The following is a 23,175-nucleotide window of genomic DNA, read 5'->3' as shown; positions in this document are numbered from 1 at the left end:
TAGTCTATTCGAGGCTTGTTGAAGGTGAAGTGTTGTAACTCTTTGGTATTCAGATATGATCCTTTTCTTTCATACGACTAAGACATGGAGACCACTGAAACCATAGCTTATTTCATATAGCCTAAGTATCGATTTTTTTAGGATCTGTAGACCTAGGAAAACGTATGTTGATATTGGAAATATTCCAAACTGTTATCAGCTACGCATCAACCGCGGATTTATCCTTCCACCCAGCTTTTGAACAAATTGAACCACTAGAATTAATACATAACCTTGCTTCCACGAGTAAATATGATCTAAGACTTCAAAATACCAGAACACTGTGTTGCTTCTCGCTATCTCATAATCGAAAAATTATCAAACAGCTGTTCTGATCAGAGTTGGTTCTCAGCAAGTCAGCATGGCGAGGGACTCAAGCTACAAGAACTATAACGTGAGATCTCATATATTCTGTCAGCCTATAGCTTAGTAAATCACCATGAGTATTTACATTTCAAGTTTCGGTCTTCCGATGTCTTTCTGTCGCTGGAAGATATATACAGTCAGATGCTAGTCCGTCAACTCATGGCACCGCACCCTTCTTCAGATGGGTTTATCTTAAACCAGTAAGGTGCCCTTATAACAACTGTTATTGTGTCTTAGCAACCAGTTATCGATTTATCGGTCGTCTTGCTGACGATATCGCAACTGCCGCTCACCGCGATACTGTCGAGTCATTGTGGAGGCGCGGTAAAGCGCGGCTATCTCCGCGGACCGAACAACCTATCCACCAGCGCAACTCAAGTCCAATAAGCATACAATCCGCCAATTCGGCTAACATTACTCAAACGAGGGCCACATATCATGAAACCGGTCATGAGGTCGTTTATTAGTGGGGGTTGAAGTCATATATGTAACCACTTAAAGAGCCGCCATAGAACTGTATTTGCATCGTTCTATTTATCAACAGATCCTTCTTTGAATATTCACTATACGATCTGATACTCAATTTATTATATCAGAATTCAATATGACGCGCAACTTTCGACTCGCAGTCCTGGAATGCGATACTCCTATCCCCTCAGTTAATGGAAAGCGTGGTACATACGGAGATGTCTTTCGAGATCTTATGGACAAGGGCTTGAAACATGAAGGCTTGGGTGATAAGGGCAAGGATGTGAACTATGAGATTAGTAAATGGGACGTTGTCACAGCTCAAGAGTATCCCAGAATTGAGGATGTTGATGGGTTCTTGTTGACAGGAAGCAGTAAGTATTTCCCTTCGTCATATCGAGTTTGAAAAAGCTGACACGAGATTTAGAACATACGTCTTTCAATGATGATCCTTGGATTCTGAAGCTGGTCGATTTTGTCAAGAATGTCTATACCTCAACTGATATACCCATCGTGGGAATCTGCTTCGGCCACCAAATCATCGCTCGAGCACTCGGTGCAAAAGTCGCTGTTAGCCCAGGTGGTTGGGAAGTCTGCGTCGATAGAATCGAGCTCAACGAAACCGGCCAGAAACTCCTCGGCGTCCTGTCCCTCGTAAGCTATCCCCATCAACCAAAGCACCAACTCGCTAACGTGAATATAGGGCCTTCACCAAATGCACAGAGATGCAGTCTTAGAAGTTCCTGAAGGACTAGTCAGTCTGGGCAGCAGCTCAAAATGTGAAATCCAAGGACTTTACAAGCCCGGTCGTATTATGACGACTCAGGCTCATCCCGAGTTTGACGACTTTATTATGGAGGAGATTATGCAGGCGAGATATGACCAGAAGGTCTTTTCGAAGGAGATGTATGAGGAGGGTATTACAAGGGCTAGGGCGGCTCATGATGGTGTTTTGGTGGCGGCCAAGATGTGGGAGGTTTTACTTAGCAAGCAATAGATTGACATATTGATGATTGCATGTAAGAAAGCACTACAGGGTTGGTGTTGCAGAACGCAGTCAGCTGTATTGCATGTGCCCCGAGGACTCTATACTACATAATCGAGGCGGGTATCTAAGAATAACAGTGTCCTTTTCACGCAAAAGATATCCAGATCTGACGATCACGCATCGCCCTGCACAACATCCACGGACTAACCTGCTCCGGCGGCTGCTCCCAGATATGTTCCAACAGCACCAACGTCTGCTTCATATTTCCAAGACCGATGGTATCCAACATCGTCTGCAGTCGCGTTCTGAGGACCTGCTGGACTGAGGGGTCTGATGTGCTGCACCCGATAACTGCGAGCGGCCAACAGAGACTCGTGTTTATTCTCACCGTGGCGGGGAATTGATCGAGGAGTGTTACTGCTTCAGCGACTGCGGATTCGACTAGGGCGCGTTGGAAGCTTCCTTCTGGTTGTTGATGTGGTTTGCCCAGGACTGTCCAGAGATATAACAGGGCAGCTTGTTTCCAGACTAATCCTGCGAGACGCGTATATGGCGTGACTGAAGGATCTGGATAGAAACCCATTACTTGAGACTGCAGAAACGCAAAGTTGACGATATTGTCAGGACTTGGCGAAATGGCTCCGTCTACTGTCGGCGACGACATGACCTGTCCCAGATGGAAGATCTGAGAAATCAGGATGAGAAGTTCGAGCCAGCATCCGCATAGTTGTCCGACATACTTCCTTGCTACCAAGTTCCTGGCTCTTACTTCTATATCCGGGCTGAGTAGTGATTGAGAGTTGTACTGCGGGTCAATCGAGATCATGCTCGTGGCTGCTATGTGCATGTAATACTCGATGAGAAAGTCGGGTAAATCGTCGTATAAATGGTTTTGCGCTCCTGTGAGTAACGTACTCACTAATGACTTTGATGCTGTTAAATGATCAAATATCGTGCCATGGATATCGCCTTTCGCAACCTGGCACATGTTAGCTTACTCCTAGAACAGGCAGCGGCCCTACGAACCTCAGTCAAGCACATAATTAAACTCCCGACAGTCAATACAAGTGTGTTCTCAGCATTGCCGGAGACATATTCATCGACTACATTCCTAAACATCCGTAATGAGTCGGTATAGTATCTCTGTGCAATCTCATCACTTGGATGACGTTCTGCTGACGCTTGGCGGTGAGCAGCGCTTTGCGCGAGAATGAGCTGTAGCACGAGGGGTTTTGAGAAAGCCAGCGGTATGAGTTTTGATATGAAGGGATTCACATCTGTAGAGCCATTTCCCATACTATTGGCTGTTCGATCCAGGTAGTAACTCAGCAGCTCATATGAATGGTGTCCCTGCTCTGGAAGCATCGACATTGGCATGGTGATGACTCCATTGAGTGGCAGTCCCCCCTCTGGAGAGGGCGGTAACGCGAGAGTGATAGCATTGGCAGTATCTGGATCATATGTCGTTATGGCGGTTGGAGATTCTGATGAAGCTGATGAGGAGGGTGAGTGGGAAGGTTGATGATCAGCGTTATCGTTCACGACAGTCTCAACATCATGATCATCATCATCCACTTGAGTATCATGAGCATCGATCATGTGAGTATCCCCAGACACCGGAGAACTGTCGCCATTATGGGGAACGACGATGCCGGGGTTATCAGCAAAAGCTCGGTCCTGGTCCGGCGTCGAGTCCGGTAGCACGGGGTCAGTGGCCGAGTGCGGGTCATGACCTTGGTCATATTCATGATCACGGTCCTGACTGCGGCGTATTGAAGAGGAAATGCTTGTTTGAGAGCCCGTTGAGGAAGCACCAAATGAGGGTCGTGATGACCGGGATACTGCTGCTGCTACCTTGGCAGATGAAGTTGATGACGAATTACTAGGGGCAGCAGCAGCAGGATCTGGCCAGATACAGTCGAGTTTATTGCGTTTGCAACCGCTGCAGATTGGTTTACTACATTTTCACGTAAGTTATAGTCACGTTAAGCTGGATCTGGATCTATGATACCTCTCGTCACACTTCTTCTTGCGCTTCCTACAGGTAAAGCAGCCTGTCCTACTGCGGATTATGGGCATAGGGCGCATAGCTGTGGCTATACCTGAGCCTGAGGAAGGGGTTGTGTTTTGGTTTGTAGGCGACATTGTGGGACAGACGGGACACGAACTCGGTGAAAGGTACTAGGTTGTACTGTGAGTGAGCGCGGCGCGGTTACGAAAGATGGCAATGCAGTGCAGCGCAGTGAGTGCCGTGGCCGTAAATCGGATCGTGGCTCCGGAATAAGCGAGTGGAGTCTCTATTTTTTGTTTGCGGGGAATAAAGAACTGGAACAACAGAGGGAGAAGCCTTCTAGATTACTGTATCTCTCCACTAATCTTATCTCCTTGGACGCTAGACTAGTTTAGTTTACCCTACACCTTTGCCTCTTCCTCTTCATCCCTAGTCTCTCTTGGTATCGCGTCTCTTCACCGAGTCAAAGCAAGCTACCTTTTTTGAACTGTTAAAGTACCTCGAGGTAACTCACTTCCGGCCCTCCATGACAATCCTCCGAGGGCCATGTGGAACCCAACCCCTCCATAATCCATTCTCCGGTTCCTCTCCTCGACTCAGTGACGTTTCTGATAAGATTGACTCGGTGACATTGAACCGGCGGCCGGGTACGTACCTTTTACGTATCCTTGAATCTCATGCTCCGATCCTGGAACTCATGAGCCGAAGCGGCAAACATGTCGGACACTCTTTATTAGATCTAAGGGCTGCCTTCTTTAGTTTTGAAGCCATTGTTCGAGAAGTTGTTACTGTAACTGTCTGATTTCATCTTTCACTTTTTCTTTTTGCAGTTCATCCTCGATACCCCCCATCTCATAGCAATCATGATGAACATGAGAGTTCTTCGGCAGCAATGCCTTCGCAGCAAGCCATCTCTGGCTACGCGCATTACCTCCAGAACCTTTGCTTCTCAGAAGGATGTAAGTTATCTCCATCGACTATACACAATGGTGACTAACATTCACAGCTCCTCGGTTCAAGCCTCGAGCAAGGCGACCCTGAGATTCACGCCATCCTCAAGCGTGTACGTTCTCCTACTCCTACTATCAATTGACATACTCTGACCCCATTATAGGAAGAGAAGCGCCAGAACCATTTCATCAACCTCATCCCCTCCGAAAACTTCACCTCTCGATCAGTTCTCGATGCCCTAGGCAGTGTTATGCAAAACAAGTACTCCGAGGGTTACCCAGGAGCACGATACTACGGAGGCAATGAACACATCGATGAGGCCGAACGCCTTTGCCAAAGCAGAGCTCTCGAGACTTTCCGTCTCGATCCCGAGAAGTGGGGTGTCAACGTTCAGCGTAAGTGTCACTCAGTTCTCATCATGATCAATGCTAACATCGTGAAGCCCTCTCTGGATCTCCCGCCAACCTCTACGCCTACTCGGCCATCCTCAACACCCACGACCGCATCATGGGTCTTGACCTCCCCCACGGAGGCCATCTCTCCCACGGTTACCAAATCCCGGGCAAGAAGATCTCCATGATCTCAAAGTACTACGAGACCTTCCCTTACCGACTCAACGAGGAGACCGGCCTGATCGACTACGACAAGCTGCGCGAGAACGCCCTGCTGTACCGTCCCAAGGTCATCGTCGCAGGTACATCCGCGTACTCCCGCCTCATCGACTACCCTCGCATGCGTGCCATCGCCGACGAGGCTGGTGCTTACCTTCTCTCTGACATGGCTCACGTTTCGGGTCTTGTCGCTGCTGGTGTTATCGGAACACCCTTTGACGAGTCCGATATCGTTACTACCACTACCCACAAGTCCCTGCGCGGACCTCGTGGTGCCATGATCTTCTACCGAAAGGGCGTGCGAAGCACCGATAAGAAGGGCAAGCAGATCATGTACGACCTTGAGGGTCCTATCAACGCTTCTGTGTTCCCAGGACACCAGGGCGGTCCCCACAACCACACCATCACCGCTCTCGCTGTCGCCCTTAAGCAGGCTCAGACCCCCGAGTTCAAGGACTACCAAGAAAAGGTGCTCATCAACTCTCAAGCCATGGCCAAGCAGCTCGGCGACCTTGGTTACAAGCTTGTCTCCGGCGGCACAGATAACCATCTCGTCCTCGTCGATCTCAAGCCCAAGGGTGTTGACGGCGCCCGTGTCGAGCGTGTTCTCGAACTCGTCGGCGTCGCTAGCAACAAGAACACCGTCCCCGGTGATCGCTCCGCTCTCAAGCCAGGTGGTCTCCGTCTCGGAACGCCCGCCATGACAACACGCGGCTTCAACGGCGAGGACTTTAAGCGCGTGGCCGATATTGTGGACCGCGGAGTGAAGATCACCCTCGCGGTTGATAAGGATGCCCGTGCCGCCGCCGAGGCCAAGGGCGCCAAGAACCCTGCTACTGTGAAGAACTTCCTTGAGTACTTGGGCGATGGATCTAATGTCAAGGAGATTGCTGCGCTACGGGATGAGGTTGCTGAGTGGGTTGGAGGATTCCCTCAGCCTTGGCTCAAGTCATGATGTTTTTAATAAGAGGTAGCAAGATCATTTTTGGCGTTGGGAAAATAGTTTATTCATAGCAGAATTGACATTCAATAAGATTTCAAACAATATTCTTCTTACTCTCACGAACTTGTGTTTTGTTGTTGTACCGCATCCTCATGCTTTGTCTTCTTATCTCATGATGTTCTAATTTACTTGTGATACACGCGTAATCACCAACACATCAACGGTCACACCAATCCTTCGTTCACATGCTCCAATAACCAACTTCAACCCAATTGAGTCAAAATTACATGATAAAAATTGCTGCACTTCAAGTTCCGTTCTCAAACTCCGAAAAAACTTCCAATCCTCGGAATTCCATTCAAAAGCTTTCCCCGCATACCCAGAAAAAAATCAGAGGCCAAAGCTTTGCATTCAATCTGGGGTTTATCTGTACATGACTCAGTGAAAGATACAAGTAGTGTCTACAAGTACAAGCGTGTACCCGCTCCCAGATTAGTCGTCATGGGAAGAGATAGCATGTACAAGTACATTTTCTGGTGGGGTGCAAGAAGTACCATCATGGCCTGATGACCCCCCTGTTTCATGGAGCCCATCTCCAACTCATGACGCTACGAAAAACGCCTTCTTTACTGGGGCCGGACAGTGACTCCGAGGTACTTTGGCCAAGGTCAGACACGGAGCGCCGCCGAAGACGGATGGGAGGGATAGGTAACTTAGTAAATGAGGGACAAGGTCAGCTAAAATCATCATCACCATACTAAACTCTCAACACCATCATCACCAAATCAAATCCATCACGTCTCAATCAAATCATCACTCACAATGTCTGGTATCTTTGCTCGTCAAGCTTGGGCTTCTGCCTCTAAGCTCCGATCTACTGCTCTCCGAGCTCCCAAGGCCGCTTTCACCTGCAGAGTCAACAACATTGCTCCCCGACGATGCTTCTCAGTTTCCATGAACCGTGAGTCTCAATTGACTTTTCTGTCTACTCAATTGATCTAACGCATCGCAGTCCTCGCTAGAAAATACACTGAGAGCCACGAGTGGATTGACGTAGCCGCCGACGGCAAGACCTGTAAGTTCGCATCTCACATTTTCATCAACACTCCATTGACAGTTTTCAGGCACAATTGGAATCTCCAACTACGCCGCTGAGGCTCTCGGCGATGTTGTCTACGTGGAACTCCCTGCAGTAGGCGAAGAGACCACCGAGGGCGAGTCCTTTGGCAGCGTTGAGTCCGTCAAGTCAGCTTCTGACATCAACTCTCCCGTTTCTGGCTCAGTCGTCGAGATCAACGACCCTATCGTTGAGACACCTGCTGATCTGGGCAAGGACCCTGAGAAGGAGGGTTGGTTGATCAAGGTTGAGGCTGAGGATGTCTCTGCTTTGGACGGTTTGATGGACGAGGCTGCTTATGCTGAGCATATCAAGGAGGAGCACTAAACGAGCGATGCTTTTGGGTAGTTTTAACAAAATAATGCATGTGATTTAAAGCAAGATATCAAGAGACTTTTCAACAAGGAATTTTACTTAACAACCTTTCTGCATATTTGTGACCGTTGTCCCTTGATCGTACAGTAGTCTTTGTTTTAGAGTGCCTATGGCATGTGGCAGATGCAGCACGCGCTATGCTCGAATTGCCTACCAACACGCTACCGACCATAAAGTATGTACCTTAAAAACCTTTTCTACAATTAATCGTCACTTTTGTCGCATGCACTGACTTGAGGAAAGTTCAAATATTTTAACTCATAAATTGATCTAGGTAGTTTTAGAACTTTTTGTCTAGAAAATCCAATCATCATATCTCGCATAAAACTCCGCCAATACAGAGATCATTTCGCCATAGTTGAATAGCTTTCCAATAAACCATTCCAAATGCAAAAGCTCGAACCCCATCATGGTTGAATATGATATCTCTTTCCTCGCCTCATTAAGAAAAAGCAAATCGCTAATAAACTATATGAATCCCATTATTTCCTCTTTACAGGTTCTCAGATCCCTCGACGGGAGGGCATGTGCAGAACAGGTTGGTGTCGCCGTAGGCATCGTCAACTCGGCCAACAGAAGGCCACATCTTCTTCTCCCGGAGCCAGGAGAGAGGATAGGCAGCCTCCTCACGGGTGTAGGGGCGGTCCCACTCGGAGGAGAGAAGGTCTTCTTGGGGATGAGGGGCATTGGTGAGGAGGTTGTTCTTGCGGGGAACCTTGCCGGACTCGACGTCGGCGATCTCCTTGCGGATCTGGATGAGGGCATCACAGAAGCGGTCGAGCTCAGCGCGGGACTCTGACTCTGTGGGCTCGATCATGAGGGTTCCGGAAACAGGGAAACTCATGGTAGGAGAGTGGAAGCCGTAGTCAGCCAATCGCTTGGCAATGTCGGCAACCTCAACACCGGCAGTGTCCTTGAAGGGTCGGACGTCGAGGATGAACTCGTGGGCGCAGCGACCTTGAGCGTTGGTGTAGACGACCTTGTAGTGGGGAAGGAGACGGGACATGATGTAGTTGGCGTTGAGGAGAGCGGTACCAGTTTGCTTGGTAAGACCGTCACCACCCATCATGAGGATGTAGGTGTGGCTGATGGGGAGAATAGAGGCGCTACCCCAAGGAGCGGCGCTAATAGGAGCAACGGCGGTGCTGTCACGCTCAGCACCAATGCGCTGAGGGTCGATCTCAGGGTGACCGGGGAGGTAAGGAGCGAGGTGCTTCTTGACAGCAATGGGACCGACACCAGGGCCACCACCACCGTGGGGAATACAGAAGGTCTTGTGGAGGTTAAGATGGCAGACATCAGCGCCAATGTCACCAGGAGAGCAGAGGCCAATTTGAGCATTCATGTTGGCACCGTCCATGTAGACAAGACCACCGTGCTCGTGAACAAGGTCACAGACCTGCTTGATCTCGGGCTCGAAGACACCAAAGGTGGAGGGGTAGGTGACCATGATGGCAGCAAGCTCATCAGCGTGTTTGACACACTTGGCCTTGAGATCCTCAATGTCCAGGTTACCAGTCTTACCGTCACACTTGACAGTAACAACCTTCATACCGGCCATGGCAGCGGAAGCAGGGTTGGTACCGTGGGCAGAGACGGGAATCAGGCAGACCTTGCGCTTCTCGCCGGAGCGAGCCTCGTGGTAAGCCTTGATGCAGCGAAGACCAGCAAACTCACCCTGGGCACCAGAGTTGGGCTGCAGAGTAGTAGCGTCCATACCAGTGATCTCGGAAAGGTTCTTGGCGAGAGAGCTGATGAGAGCCTGGTAACCGGAAGCCTGCTCGACAGGGGCGAAGGGGTGGATGTTGTTGATACCGGGGTCGGAAACGGGGAGCATCTCGGTGGTGGCGTTGAGCTTCATGGTGCAAGAGCCAAGAGGAATCATGGAGTGCACGAGAGACACATCCTTTGACTGGAGGTGGTAGATGTATCGAAGGAGCTCGGTCTCGGTGTGGTACTGGTTGAAGACGGGCTGCTCAAGGTAGCCAGACTTTCGCTGGAGAGAAGCGGGGATCTCAGCGTTCAGGAAGTTGCCCTTGTCAGACTCAAGAGCGGCGTTGAAGTCAGACTCGGAAACACCAAAGATCTTGACAAGGTTGCCGAGGCTCTCAAGGCTGACACCCTCGTGGAGAGAGAAGCCAACCTTGTCATCAGCGACGCGGCGAAGGTTGATTTGCTGAGAGTCAGCCTTCTCGTGAACCTTGGCAATAGCCTCAGGGGAGCCCTTGAGGGTAACAGTGTCGAAGAGAACAGAGCCATCCTCACGAACACCGTCAGTGTGAAGCTTGAACTCGCCCTTCTCGAGGATGAGGCTCTGAGCGAGACGGGTCTTGCTCCAGATATCCTCAGCAATAGTCTTGAGACCCTTGGGACCGTGGTAGACAGCGTAGAAAGCAGACATGTTGGCGAGAAGAGCCTGAGCAGTGCAGATGTTGCTAGTAGCCTTCTCACGTCGGATGTGCTGCTCACGGGTCTGGAGAGCGAGACGGAGAGCAGGCTTTCCGAGACGATCCTTGGAGACACCGACAAGACGACCGGGAATCTTACGCTTGTACTTCTCGGAAGTAGCGAAGAAAGCAGCGTGGGGACCACCGTAGCCCAGAGGAACACCGAATCGCTGAGAGTTACCGATGGCAATATCGGCGCCGAACTCACCAGGGGGCTTGAGCATGGTCAGAGCGAGCAAGTCGGTAGAAGCGCTGAGAAGACCCTTCTTCTCGTGGACGATATCGGCGAGGGCCTGGTAGTCGTGGACACCACCGTGGGTATCAGGGTACTGAATCAGAGTACCAATGAGGTCACCCTCGACTTCGCGGACGAGCTTGGAGTTGTCGGCAAGGACATCGCCAATGACGAGCTTGATGCCGAAGCCCTCCGCTCGGGACTCGAGGACGGAGATGGTCTGGGGGTGGCAGTCCTGGGAAACGACAAAGGTCTTCTGGCCCTTGCCCTTGGGAGCGTGAGCCATTGACATGGTCATGGCCTCAGCGGCGGCGGTAGCCTCATCGAGAACGGAGGCGTTGGCGATGTCAAGGCCAGTCAGGTCGGTAATAAGAGTCTGGAAGTTGAGGAGGGACTGAAGACGGCCCTGGCTGATCTCAGCCTGGTAAGGAGTGTAGGAGGTGTACCAAGCAGGGTTCTCGAGAACATTGCGCTGGATAACAGCAGGAACAAGGGTTCCATAGTAACCAGCACCGATAAAAGACTCGTAAACCTTGTTGTTCTTTGCGAGTTTTCGCATCTCCTGCTGGATGTAGTGCTCGGTGCGACCATTAGCAGGGACTTCAGCCTCAGCGCCGCCCTCGTACCACTGCTCAACGAGGTTAAGACCCTTTTGCTTCCTCCTGACCTGCGGGGGGATAGTCTGGTCGAGGAACTCCTCCATAGAGCTCACGGGAGGGTCGAGCATCTTGAGCATCTCTGTTTGCTCATTGGACTCGCTGCCAATGTGTCTCCTTGAGAAGAGCTCATGCTCGTGCAGCTTGGTGCTGCTCTGGGACTCGACGAAGCGAGGAGCTTGAGTTGTGGTTGTGACTGAGAATGCCCTTGAGGCGCCATTGAGACGGATGGCTTGTGTGAGACGAGGTTGAAGGGTGATGGGGGAGCGACGGGACTGACGGGCGAGCCGTTGTCCGATACGAGTAGCAGACATCATGATGAAGATGATGAATGGATCCCCTCTTCACAGTTCAAGACCACTTAAACTATGATGATTAGAGAGAGGAAAAGGGAAAAGAGATGCGTGTTCGAGAATAAAAATTGAGGTCACTCCAGAAGTTTTAAGGGTAAGTACATGGCCGGTCATGAAAGGTCATGAGTGGCGTATCGGCCGTCATGGTCCGATCTTGCAGCCGGTGGTCCTTCCATCCTTCTCCAAAAACCAATGCCCCGCGACCGGGAAAAAGGTACATCGAAGTACATTGGTTCCATGATCTGCATTCACCCAATTCCAGAAGGTCTTTTTTTTTTTCTTACTGTGACTCGGTGAAACGAGACCAACTGCGCGGCAACTAAAGGCACAAGACTAATGCGCGATAAGCGTCGTGATTGGTCCTTCTTGACTCAGTGAAACCAGTGACTCGGTGAAAGATAAGCTCCAGGTCCCTATCGCCCTGCTATTCACCGAGTCAACGGGCAGCCCAAACGGCTAAATTACAGGGCCCTTTCACTGAGTCAAATTTAGAGGCTGCAGTGCATTACCGCTGCGCTAATCAGGTGGTCGGCAACGAAGCCGTGGGTCCAGCGCCAAGATGTTATCGCCAACTTTTTGGACTGAATTAGCAAGGGTCGGTTCCTTTTTTGCTTCCTCGGTCTCGTAACCGAAACCTGGGGTCCGAGTTCGGGATGGTCTGGCCGGGTGATGATAAGGACACTTGATGGTCAAGGTGAAGTTGACAAGCCTTCTAGAAGGACGCCATGCATCTTGTGACATTTTTAGACTCCCGTCAGAAGTGCCTTTACGGATTTCCGGTCACGACTCCGGGGCAGCGCCGGAATACAGGTACCGCGCCGGAGACTGTGGGTCCCAACTGTCCAATCCAATGTTCGCTGTCTTGGCGGCTTAGGGTAGCCACAATGGACCCCATATCTTTATTTCTATCACGATGCAAGCCGACAGAGTCCAGTCTAGCTGCAATCGTTTGCTCCTAAGTGCTGTTAGTAATCGAGATAAGGGTGAACACCCATTGGTTGAGAACTTATTCAGGTGTTGGTGTGCTGATAAGCAAGATTGACTGATAACCTGATAAGCTGATTGGTGTAGCTTCTTCACATGGGTGACACCAACATCCAACTGTCTGGGTTGTCTAAACGATGCTTCCACGAAATGTCCAAGGTGATCTAGATAGATGAACATCAACATGGAACGTAAGATGTTCCATGTTATTCTCTACAAGTGTGTAAGAAAAGTTGAATACATTGCGAGTGCTGAACGAACACCAGACAAAGAAAGCCCTGTAGGTACAGCATGAGCTGAGAAAATTCTATGAACAAAGACCATCACCAACTTAGCCCTTTCTAAATAATCAAAGCATGTTCAAATCTCTTTCAGCAGTGAACATGCTTTGTTGTCAGCTACTCAGCAACGGCCACCGAACATAAACACCCGTAATCCCATGTATGAAGCCTGAGCAATCCAAAGACCTAACCACAACAACAAAAATGGTAATCAAAAATGTCCAGACGAAGCCTCTCAAAGGCGCACCTTTGTGCAAAAAGCATTTCTTAGACTACACGCTCGACATCACGAAATCAAAATCAGAACCGACTCGAATTCAGCCAAGACGAGCTGCAAAGGACAAAGTTCTCGAGCAGAAAACTAACACGAAGAAGAGGCGAGCAGATGAAGAACTTAATAGTTCTACCTCGAAACGGAGAAAAGCTAATGACTTGGCAAAATGGGAATCTTTTGCCAACTTACTAGAAGAGCAGGCAACCGAGATCGCCGAGCAAGCAAGAGAGAAAGGACCTCCCAACTGTGCTTTTGGTCCTGCGCCATGGGAATGCCATATGTGCACATCAGACTTTGCAAAGCTTGTGGACGAAAAGGTTTGTATGGCTAGACCTGTAGCACCAGTTGCTGATATGGCTACTATTGGAGAAGCTTTGGAAATCAACTATCGAAAGGATTTTCAAAAAGGGGAGATGACGAAATTCAAATGGGAAGGTATACCGTATGTTGTAGATGCTTGTAGGACGCCAATGTTCATGGTTCTTTGATAAGTAATCTAGTTGGAAACATGAAGTAGAAGGATCAACATACCACGAAAAGTCCAAATTGTTGTCTGCTGTGAGGGAAGAAAGACAGGTAAAAGAGACACAAGAAGTACCGGCTCAACTGCGAAGAACTGTACTGACAAGATATCATTCGCCCTTCCTTCTTCTCAGTATGACTCATTGAATAAATCGATGCATAAAACCATATCGTCTGCTACCGTTTTGCAGTAAAGTGTCCGTCTCCCAGGCTCTAAATCAGGGAGTAACCCTAGTTGAATAGACTTGTGGGATCAAATCTTAGGAGGGTTGGGAAGCCCGCAATCGTGAGGGTCGGTATGGTATATAACTACAGGTTTGACAATGATCTCCACTCCCTTGACCTTAACCGTCTTGTTGATGTTTGCCTTGGAACACCTATATGTTGTGTCAGTGTTATTCGATTCAAGCAAGACTTGAGAGAACAGGCTCACATGGTGGTAGTGTTTGAAGTGTATCTTTAGTGTTGAGTAGTAGAGTAGTAAATCCTGGAAGAAGCGTATGCTATCTACCTGGAACTGGGAAGCCTATGCGATCTTTAAACTGAAAAGGACTGACCACCTTCATGGTAGAATGGTAAAGGTTTCATGAAGTGCACATACTTATGGCCCTCAAGATATGAGTGACTATCTGCTGACCTCCATTTATAGAATCAGCACACCCTCTAACCAGGGTATCAGAAGAATTAGCCGCTGAAAGCCTATAAGGCAAGATAATTAGATCATGCTATTCTTCGTTAGTGTTTCACCTAGGCTCTGTATCAGATTGTGACCTGGAAACATGAACGTGGTTTCACGGACGTCGGTTGATCTAGAGATCCAATAGATAGAGCTATCTAATTTGTACTCATCCAGATCAGCGACAGTAGAAACATACTCATGTATATGGAAATGAAGAGATACGGCTTTCGGGATTGAGATATGCCGCTGCCTGATAAATTCCGCTGTCAACAGGGGGTCGTTCTTGGATACTCGCATATGTAGTGTTACCATCCAAGGTGTCATTCGTTGGGATTCCACGCACCACAACTTCCAGAATACAGCTATCAATACTACAGCAATGTTGCGGCCCACCGACCAATCACGATGGTACACATGAAGAGGTCAGCCCAGTATATATGAGTGAAACCCACCCGGTTGAGGTCTCGACAATATGTGCAACAGCCTTCTCGCCCATCAGGTCATGATTGAGGCTCAATCATCTACGCCTGATTGAACAAGCCGACTTTGCTCACTACTAATCACCTACAGGTAGCTCCCGTACTTCAAATCAACATAGAACTCTCACTGATAACACTATCAGCTCAGGATGTGTGTCTCAAATAGCCAGGCTGGACAACAGCCAAGGCTGCTTGCAACTCCAACGTCGGTTGACGACCTTTTCCTCGTTGAGTACAACGATCCAGAGACAAACAACCACCAAAGGACATTCCTATGGATGAGCGAAGATGACAGGGTCTTCTTTGGGCGGACTTCAACGAATGAAATGACTCTTGACGACTACACCAAGGCGCTTGAGCCCGTTCCTGACCAGGATCTATTTCCTGAACTGCCTGCTGATACTGAACTCACTATCGCCGTTGACTACGATGAAGGCTCATCCTTCTGCAAGAGACCCGGCCTCTTTCGATATGTGCCTGGATTTGACTTCGGCACGCCAAAGCAGGTCCTCGACGAAACACTCATAATGGAAACGCTTACCAAGAATCCTCATCCAAACATAATACACTACAAAGGATGCCGTGTAAAGCGCGGTCGCATCACAGGCATAGTCATCGACAAGTACGAGATGTCCCTGGAACAGTTTATAAAGAGTGCAGAATTAAAGGATCTTGATATCGACTCATTTCTGTCGGACATCAATTCTGCAGTGGACCACCTACACTCCCTTGGACTGGCGCACAACGACATCAACCCGAGCAACATCATGATGGGAGAGAAGAACAAGCCTGTGCTAATTGACTTTGGATCTTGTCAGCCTTTTGGTAAATTGCTGCAGACGTTTGGTACGCCGGGATGGTTTGAGGAGGACTTTTGGAGGTCAGAACAGATCCATGATGACTTTGCACTTGAGAAACTGAGGCAGTGGTTGAAGATAGCCAAGCCGGACGAGATGATAAAGTCAGAGCTATGAAGCTATTGTTTCTTAGGAGTTGTGTTAGCTATCCGGTCATACGCATAAGTTCCATGTCAACTGCCGATTGATGTTCTGTTAAAGAGTGGCAAATAAGCGTGAATATTGCGATCCAATAGCAAGGCGTAGCTGGGGTGGATGGTGTTAGTGGCAACCAGCCTTGAAGCTTGGCTTCAACAACAAACACATTATCGCAGGCTGAAGGTGAGATGAGGGAGAGCTCACAGCGCCATACGCACCAGAATTACTAGCTTAACGTGTTGAGATAGTTAAAGTGTTGATTGTCTGGGCATGAAAATAGGTATATCTATCTTAAATCTTCGACACTAACACTACCGCGATATCCCATCCTCATCCCTGTCCCTGTCTCTAATCTCGAACCATCCATCGTGGATCATCACGCGGGCCTCGCTTGCTCTAAGCCAACCGCCAAAATCACTCACATAAACCCCACAACAGAAGCTCAGATCACCAACCAGATCACGAACTAGACCCCTCAATTGTACAGGGAGGGGCCTGCTGAAGATAAACGCACAAAGGCCGCATGGCTATATAAGACCCTGCATGATCCAGATCAAAGACATTTCTTTTTCTTCATCCTCACTACAAACAAACAATACCTTTTTAAACCTTTTTCCAAACTACCCACCAAACTATCTTCACAATGGCTGGCGACTGTGGCTGCTCTGGTGCCTCTTCTTGCAACTGCGGCTCTAGCTGTAAGTCAACATGACTCTATCTCTGTTACCGGAGTCAGTACTAATGGGAGTTTAGGCTCTTGCTCTGGCTGCGGCAAATAAGCTATTGATCCTTTGATCATCGAAAAACCATATTTGTGACACTTGTCGCATTTCTTTCCTTGGCCTACCTTTGAGTATGGTTAACGGAGGCAACACTTTTCGCGAAACGAGTTATGGACTATGAAGGCTGGAGTTGAGGTTGTGCTGTGATTGGGATTTATGACTAGGTAGCTACTAACTAGTTAAGCTTCAATACTATCCCTATTGTCGAACGACGTACACTATTACTATTCCAGTGTACTTGTGTCATGTCGTAATGTCGAACCCAAGTATGTTACTGTTTATGGCGAGGCTCATAATGAATCCGCCCTCACCCTAATATGTCTTGTACCGGATATGAAACGATTTTGATAGCCCATCTAAAGTATTTGCGTTTAGATACTGGAGCTTATATACCGGGTTAGTCTACTGTACTTTTGCCGGCCAAGGCGTCTCGTCATGCGGGCTGTGGCCTAATGGTCATAGTTTATCATGTCTTTTTTCTTCTTCTGGACGCTGAATAACCTTGAACTCTATCCGGAATAAAGCCATTCAACTTTTGTCTGCATTTTTGTATTTTCCTCTGGGCAAAGTACCTGTCTACTTGGCAGCAGAGGAAATACCCCCCAAGCGCATAAGCCTAAGGGTAGATCTAAGCTCGCATAAATCGACCAAGCTATTTCGTCTCTTATGACCTTGACTGTTAAACCTTCAAACGGTCGCTCTAAAGCTTTCACAGCAACCGGCCATGCATGTGCCACGATGATGTTTGGCATTTTATTGTGGCAGATGGACGTGGTTGGGATGAGGATGCGTCCTGAGGTCATCGAACAAGTGCCCCCATTCGTACCGCACAGCATAAATTCTCAAATTCTCATTAACAACTTTATATCGTTTCTGCCGTAGATCGGAGGAGTGAAGGTGAGTCATGTAAGTTATCCTTGATATGAGTGGTGAGAGAAAAGCTTAAATTTAAAACGAGGAAGATGAGTCAAACACAAGGTTTGGACTGTTTATATATACACTCTCTTACACACGAGAATCTCTCGTCACACCTCTTTTTTTTTTTTTTTAACAATATCGACTTCCTACTCCATCCATCGACGCAAAATGGAAGAGAAAAGACCACCCGTTAATCTGCCAACCCTCCCAGCAGAGTTGGTGGATAACATCGCCAGCTTCCTACCCAATCGTGACATCAAATCACTACGCCTCACATCCCGCTTTGTACACAACTGCGTCAAGTTACGACTAGATCGAGTCTTCATCTCCGCAAATCCCCTTAACATTCATGTCGTCGAGGAAGTCGCGAATCACGAATACTTTCGGAAAGGTGTCACCGAGATAATATGGATGAGTCCTATTTTGGATGGCGGGAAGCCACCCCACCAGACTACAAGTACAAGAACGGCGAGTTCATGTTTTCTGACGGCTGCCCGTTGTGGTACTTTAGGGGTGCCTGTGATGCCATTAGCCAACTGGCTGAAAGCAAGGGAAATGATACTGTCGCGAACCGACCAAATCTTCTTGCTAGGATGCGTAGGCTTGCGGCAGCGATGTTACCAGGGGAATCATACCACTACTATTACCAGTTGGTGAAGCAGGAGCGATGGATGCTCAGGTCAGGGGCAGATTGGAAGGTTTTTGAGTATGCCCTCGACAGATTTCCTTCACTCCGCCGAGTCACCATCTCAACCAAAGTTCATGGGAAATTGTTCATGCCCCGTTACGAGACTCCCCTTATCCGTTCGTTCCCCTATAACTTCGTATATGCTCTACCTGGCCCTTGGCCCTTCCCCGACGCTCATCAGACTTCAAGAATAATATGGAAAGACAAGGACGCCGAACCGTCCAACGAGTACAAAGTTTTCAGGCGTGGCCTTTGTTCCGCCTTGAGGGTACTTGCAAAGCATGGCAAACATAAAGTCTCTGGATTTATCGTTGAGGATCATGAGGGCCGCAAATACGACTGGCACAGGCAATACAGGTCCCACGACCGCTGGCGAGCTGACGAGTATACAGCCAGGATGGACGACCGAGGTTACACATTTGATGATCTCTGCTCACTCATACAAAGACCCGGTTTCCAAAGATTGAGTTTAGACCACGAACACTACAGAAGACTTTTCAAAGCATTCGAAAAGGCCGAAAGCCTACGGAGCCTTTGCTTATACGGCGATAGGAGACCTCGTAGGGAGCACCGTGTTGACATCCCAACCAGGAGACTTATACTGCCGGAGTGCCTCGTTCAACAGCTCCATAGTCTCGTGCTCGAAAAGATCTCAGTGCATAAAGATGGCCTGATTACACTCTTGGATTCTCTGATTTCACTTCAATATCTAGAACTACGCTCTGTTGGATTTGAAGCCTGCGGGGGCGAAGAGTTAACACGACGTTATGGGGCGAGCCTTTACGAGACATACAACCCCAGAGACTTTCTCTTCGACTTAAGAGATAAGACTGGCTGGCGCGACAGATCCTTGAGACCGACAGTCACCATTCAAATATCCGAGATTTTCTTGGAATGGCCCAGGAGCCAGAGAGTGAAACTTGATTCTGAGATCGGCGAATTCCTATATCGCCATGGAGATAGTCCATATCTGCCGTCAGAGTATACGGAGTGGACTTATTGGCGTTCTGAGAAGTTCAAACCCATCTACGAGTACTGCGCCGGTAAAGGGACCCTAATGATGGAAGAATTGGACCCAGAGTCCGAGCGGCCAGATGTTGATACGGAGACATTAGAACATCTGGGGATCATTTCAGTTCAGAAAAGCAAGGAACCCAAAGGCCGGAGGCGTGAGGAGGGCCCTCGAGGAAATGGACCTCGGGGAGATGCAGTTTGGGCAGATGAACTTTGGGGATATGGGCCTTGGGGATATCGGACATGCCCTACGTTACAGGAACAAGGCTGTAGTAAAACTGCATCAACAAGTTCTCCGAGTTGCTTCTAGGAGGTAGCTTTGCTAAGCTCGATCCACCCGAGGGCAAGATGATCAGCGATGGTCTCGAGCAGTGACGGGAGATTCAATACATTTTTTCCTAGACTCAAGCAAAAAGAAGCTTGAAAGTGCAATAGCAAGAGGTTGAATCACAAATTATCCTTAGATGAATGCAGAGCAACGAGACCAATAATATTTTAATCTTGGCAGAACACGGCAGTAAGATGAAATAGTATCCCGTGACTGGATAGAAACAGCGATAGACCCTGCTGATCAAGGACGTTGCGCATTCCGAGAACCTGATTCATGTGCTTTGAACGGAACCGAAAGGCTTTAGCATGTGACAATAGCGACCCGACCGACGGGAAAGTCAGAAAATGGATGACTGCGCCAACCCCGAGAAAGCTCACGTGGGACTTTTCAATGTTCCTTCTTTATTCATTCCATCTTGTAACATTCTTTTGTGCCCCTTTCACTTGATTTTGTTCTTTTTAGAGTGTCTGCTTTATTTGAGGATTCAAGGATTAGAGGACTTGACATGCAGCTGCAGAGCTGAGAGTGACTGACGTCGCGGGGCAGAAAAGCAACCACCCACTACAGAGGTACAATCTGGGGTAGAGGAAACGCAACCTGAACGCTGAATGACGCTGTCATTAAATCGTGGCTTACAAAGTCGCAGAAGAAACCTGGAAACTCCGCGTCAATGGCAGCTTTTGTAAGTATTTGTCTTTTTCATTATATTCCTTCTACCACCTTTTCTCTTTACTTATTACCGGGCTATCCTTCTGCTCGTGTGTCTCTCTCTCCAGCCGCTAAAAAGTGGCGCCCCATGACATAACCTCTACCGTCCCGTTAAGGCGTCCCTCCACCTCCACTCAGCTCTCCCTGGCCCTGGTTTGGTCCCGTCCTTTAGCGACATCACTCTGACCCTCTGACGTCGCGACGCGGCTGTTGAGTTCACGCGGGCAGATGAGCACAACCAAGATTGCTCTGCATTTTATCTCGATATCACCGTACATACTCGAAACATAGCCTGTTTATTAACATAACATCTTTTCCAGGACACACCGTGGCTGTCGCATCTTGGACCGTCATCCATGTCTTCCCGCGACGATGCGTCTCACGGCGCATCACCTCCCTCTTACGAACCTCAATCTTCAACTACCGGCGCACCCCCGACTTTCGCCAGCTTCTCTCCCGTAACCCTCTCTGCGAATACACCCTCACGATCCTCTCGACGATCCACTATCCTCGTCCACCAAAAGAGTCCCCTGCTCCTCGCTACTCCTCCCCAGATCACCCGCGCCCTTGCATACAGCCATCCGTTCCTCCTACCCTTAAATACACTTGCCGGCCTCCTCACTTGGAGTACTGGAGATCCATGGCAAAGCTTCCTATTGTTGAGCTTCTTCTGGGCGGTTGTTCTGTATGGCGATATAGTAATAACGTGGGCCGGCCCCGTCCTGGTCGGAGTAGCCCTCATCGTCGGCATGTACGGCCGGAGATACAGTCCCCTCAGTAGTAGCGGGTGGACTGAGTCCCGGAGTCAGAATGCTGGTCCCAAGGGAACAAACCAAAATACCGGCGAGAGCAGCCAACAGAACGGAAAGGCACACACCGGCCAGAAAGAATCGAAACATGTTAGAGGAAATTCCGAGGTTACGAACACAAAACATCAAAAGACACTCGACGAAATCGTCGAAACCCTCAAGCAGCTTACAGGAAGATGCAACGTGCTTATGGAGCCTTTGCTCGATATGACGGATTTCCTAAGCACTCAGACGACCCCAACCAGTGCCACCACTCGCCCAGCGCTGACAGTCATCTTCATGCGATTGCTTATTATCACGCCTATTTGGATTGCGCTTACTGTTCCGCCGTGGAGAGTCGTCACAACAAGACGTGTAATACTAGTGGCTGGAACCATCATCTTGACTTGGCATGCAAGGGTTCTCCGAGTATCACGGGCCATTCTCTGGAGAAGCTCCACAGTTCGGAGACTCGCTGCCGGCATTACCGGTCTTCAGTTTGACACCCCCGAACAACCCCTCCGAAAGGACCTGGCCAAGGCAGCTACGAAAGGTCCCGATCTTGTCGCCCAGCAGCAAGAGTCGGAACTCACCAGGGCTCTTGGTAAGACGACAAGCTTCCAAACCAACCATAGACGAATGAACGGTACAGGGAAGACTGCGGGCGTTAAGTTCACCTTCATCATATACGAGAACCAAAGACGATGGATCGGTTTGGGGTGGACTAATAATCTGTTCGCATATGAACGAGCTGCATGGACTGATGATCATAACAACTCTGTGCCTGCCAAGGATGACTTTGAACTGCCTGACGTCTCAGACGGAAGCCGCATGGAGTGGAGATGGGTTCCTGGAAGTCGCTGGCGTGTTGACGGAGTAGCAGACGACCATGGTCCGGTAGACTATGATGGTAAAGAGGGGCAGAATGGGTGGATATTCTATGACAACAAGGTAAGTGATTTGATGAATCCATGATCTTATGCATCTAACATGTTTCTAGTGGCAATACGGCCAACGAGGTTCCGATGGTTGGGGTCGATGGACAAGAAGGAGAAAGTGGTACCGTGATGCCGAGCTTGTCGAAGTTGACCAGAAGAATGACTCCAAAGAGCCCGAGAAAGACAAGGACTCGCCAGCGGTAGCGAAATTACGATCTCAACCATACAACTCCAGCAACGAGACGATGGTAGCAACACGAAGCGGTGCCGACAACACACAAGCCGAGGACCTCAGTAACGATGACGCAAGCTCCAAAGCGGCAGACGATTCATTATCAGTACATTCGACGTCAGTACAGTCGACATCCTCAAAGTCTTTCCTTCGATCACCTTTTATGCGAAAACGGGCTCCTGGAGCGGACAATAAAGAGCGCGCCAGAAGGGACAGTAGAGCTAGTAGGACGAGTAGTTTGTACAACGATGATGACGCCAGTGCGCTCGGTACGGAGTTAGCTTTGGAGATTCAGAAACAAGGTAGGCCTGGAGGACAATGGGGTATTGGCGACGAGGCACGAATGGGTCTTGAGTAACGGGATACTTTGTACGGGTCGATACTGCATATCGAGATTATTGGCGTTTGATGGATCAGGTATATATGGATAGCCTAAGGGTTAGGTATATGGATAAGGTACGGGATGAACAACTCATGGTAGGTAGTTGTCGGATGGCGCATGGCTGATTTGAGCATTCTGTGTAAGAATAAGGAGCGGAACTTATGACCATTACCAATTACTTAAGTCGATCGACTATAAACAAAGAACTTGTCCCTTGTCACTCAGGTCGGTAGCAGAAGAGATGTCTTCTAATGCTTAGACCACCAAAATAAAGTAGCCTAAGTGCTGGTCTAAGTTAACATAGGTAATGTGAGTAGGTTATTTCGTCTCTTGTGCTTACAACGGCGGGTTCTTCTGACACCCTGGCGCTTCTGCAGCCATCTTGACGAAGAAATCTCTTTCGGTAGTTTGGCCCGATGTCGATGCTTCATCTGGAACAAAGAACGATGCTGGTGGCACTGGTTAGCGTTGTTGGGATACACAGAAAGAAAAAAGGTTGTCACACTTGTAGTGTAGATCGGATTGCCATGATACTTTATTCGTGATGGTTCTTTTGCAGTTGTGCTGGTGTTGCTGGTTGCCAGTGCCCGCCACTGCCATTTCTCGACTTCTATCAACAT

At 48.9% G+C, this 23,175-nt stretch overlaps 9 protein-coding genes across 9 annotated transcripts; 7 read left to right on the top strand and 2 right to left on the bottom strand.

The window, feature by feature from the left end:
* The first annotated feature begins 860 nt into the window (after positions 1-860).
* On the top strand, positions 861-1,938 carry B0J16DRAFT_144064 (class I glutamine amidotransferase-like protein). Its single transcript, XM_046121934.1, has 3 exons — positions 861-1,247; positions 1,301-1,527; positions 1,577-1,938. Exons 1-3 carry the CDS (start codon positions 1,010-1,012, stop codon positions 1,868-1,870), a joined length of 759 nt encoding a protein of 252 aa, XP_045983526.1. The 5' UTR covers positions 861-1,009; the 3' UTR covers positions 1,871-1,938.
* A 68-nt stretch (positions 1,939-2,006) lies between these two features.
* On the bottom strand, positions 2,007-4,006 carry B0J16DRAFT_269039 (fungal-specific transcription factor domain-containing protein; the record flags this gene model as incomplete). The annotated part of the gene is made up of 3 exons (XM_046123499.1): positions 2,007-2,840; positions 2,888-3,803; positions 3,873-4,006. 3 exons carry the CDS (start codon positions 4,004-4,006, stop codon positions 2,007-2,009), a joined length of 1,884 nt encoding a protein of 627 aa, XP_045983525.1.
* A 525-nt stretch (positions 4,007-4,531) lies between these two features.
* B0J16DRAFT_363054 (serine hydroxymethyltransferase-domain-containing protein) lies at positions 4,532-6,473 on the top strand. The gene is made up of 4 exons (XM_046129839.1): positions 4,532-4,831; positions 4,879-4,935; positions 4,987-5,218; positions 5,266-6,473. Exons 1-4 carry the CDS (start codon positions 4,736-4,738, stop codon positions 6,387-6,389), a joined length of 1,509 nt encoding a protein of 502 aa, XP_045983524.1. The 5' UTR covers positions 4,532-4,735; the 3' UTR covers positions 6,390-6,473.
* Positions 6,474-7,046: 573 nt separating this feature from the next.
* On the top strand, positions 7,047-8,038 carry B0J16DRAFT_287790 (single hybrid motif-containing protein). Its single transcript, XM_046124142.1, has 3 exons — positions 7,047-7,338; positions 7,390-7,452; positions 7,502-8,038. Exons 1-3 carry the CDS (start codon positions 7,200-7,202, stop codon positions 7,819-7,821), a joined length of 522 nt encoding a protein of 173 aa, XP_045983523.1. The 5' UTR covers positions 7,047-7,199; the 3' UTR covers positions 7,822-8,038.
* Positions 8,039-8,118: 80 nt separating this feature from the next.
* Positions 8,119-11,643, bottom strand: B0J16DRAFT_342865 (glycine cleavage system P-protein-domain-containing protein). Its single transcript, XM_046127938.1, has one exon. The coding sequence runs from the start codon at positions 11,522-11,524 to the stop codon at positions 8,363-8,365; it is 3,162 nt and encodes a 1,053-aa protein (XP_045983522.1). The 5' UTR covers positions 11,525-11,643; the 3' UTR covers positions 8,119-8,362.
* A 1,386-nt stretch (positions 11,644-13,029) lies between these two features.
* B0J16DRAFT_320657 (uncharacterized protein) lies at positions 13,030-13,616 on the top strand (the record flags this gene model as incomplete). Its single annotated transcript, XM_046125588.1, has 2 exons — positions 13,030-13,534; positions 13,600-13,616. The coding sequence occupies 2 exons, from the start codon at positions 13,030-13,032 to the stop codon at positions 13,614-13,616; spliced, it is 522 nt and encodes a 173-aa protein (XP_045983521.1).
* Positions 13,617-14,839: 1,223 nt separating this feature from the next.
* B0J16DRAFT_342864 (kinase-like domain-containing protein) lies at positions 14,840-15,814 on the top strand. The gene has a single exon (XM_046127937.1). It carries the CDS (start codon positions 14,929-14,931, stop codon positions 15,751-15,753), a length of 825 nt encoding a protein of 274 aa, XP_045983520.1. The 5' UTR covers positions 14,840-14,928; the 3' UTR covers positions 15,754-15,814.
* Positions 15,815-17,618: 1,804 nt separating this feature from the next.
* Positions 17,619-19,713, top strand: B0J16DRAFT_399713 (uncharacterized protein). The gene has a single exon (XM_046132458.1). It carries the CDS (start codon positions 17,882-17,884, stop codon positions 19,484-19,486), a length of 1,605 nt encoding a protein of 534 aa, XP_045983519.1. The 5' UTR covers positions 17,619-17,881; the 3' UTR covers positions 19,487-19,713.
* An 858-nt stretch (positions 19,714-20,571) lies between these two features.
* B0J16DRAFT_320654 (integral peroxisomal membrane peroxin-domain-containing protein) lies at positions 20,572-22,531 on the top strand (the record flags this gene model as incomplete). The annotated part of the gene is made up of 2 exons (XM_046125587.1): positions 20,572-21,954; positions 22,004-22,531. The coding sequence occupies 2 exons, from the start codon at positions 20,572-20,574 to the stop codon at positions 22,529-22,531; spliced, it is 1,911 nt and encodes a 636-aa protein (XP_045983518.1).
* Positions 22,532-23,175: the final 644 nt, after the last annotated feature.

The sequence above is a fragment of the Fusarium flagelliforme genome (assembly GCF_020744385.1).
Source record: "Fusarium flagelliforme strain FIESC 12 MPI-CAGE-AA-0113 chromosome Unknown B0J16scaffold_4, whole genome shotgun sequence".
NCBI lineage: Eukaryota > Fungi > Ascomycota > Sordariomycetes > Hypocreales > Nectriaceae > Fusarium > Fusarium flagelliforme.
This window is presented reverse-complemented; position numbering and strand designations above follow the sequence as displayed.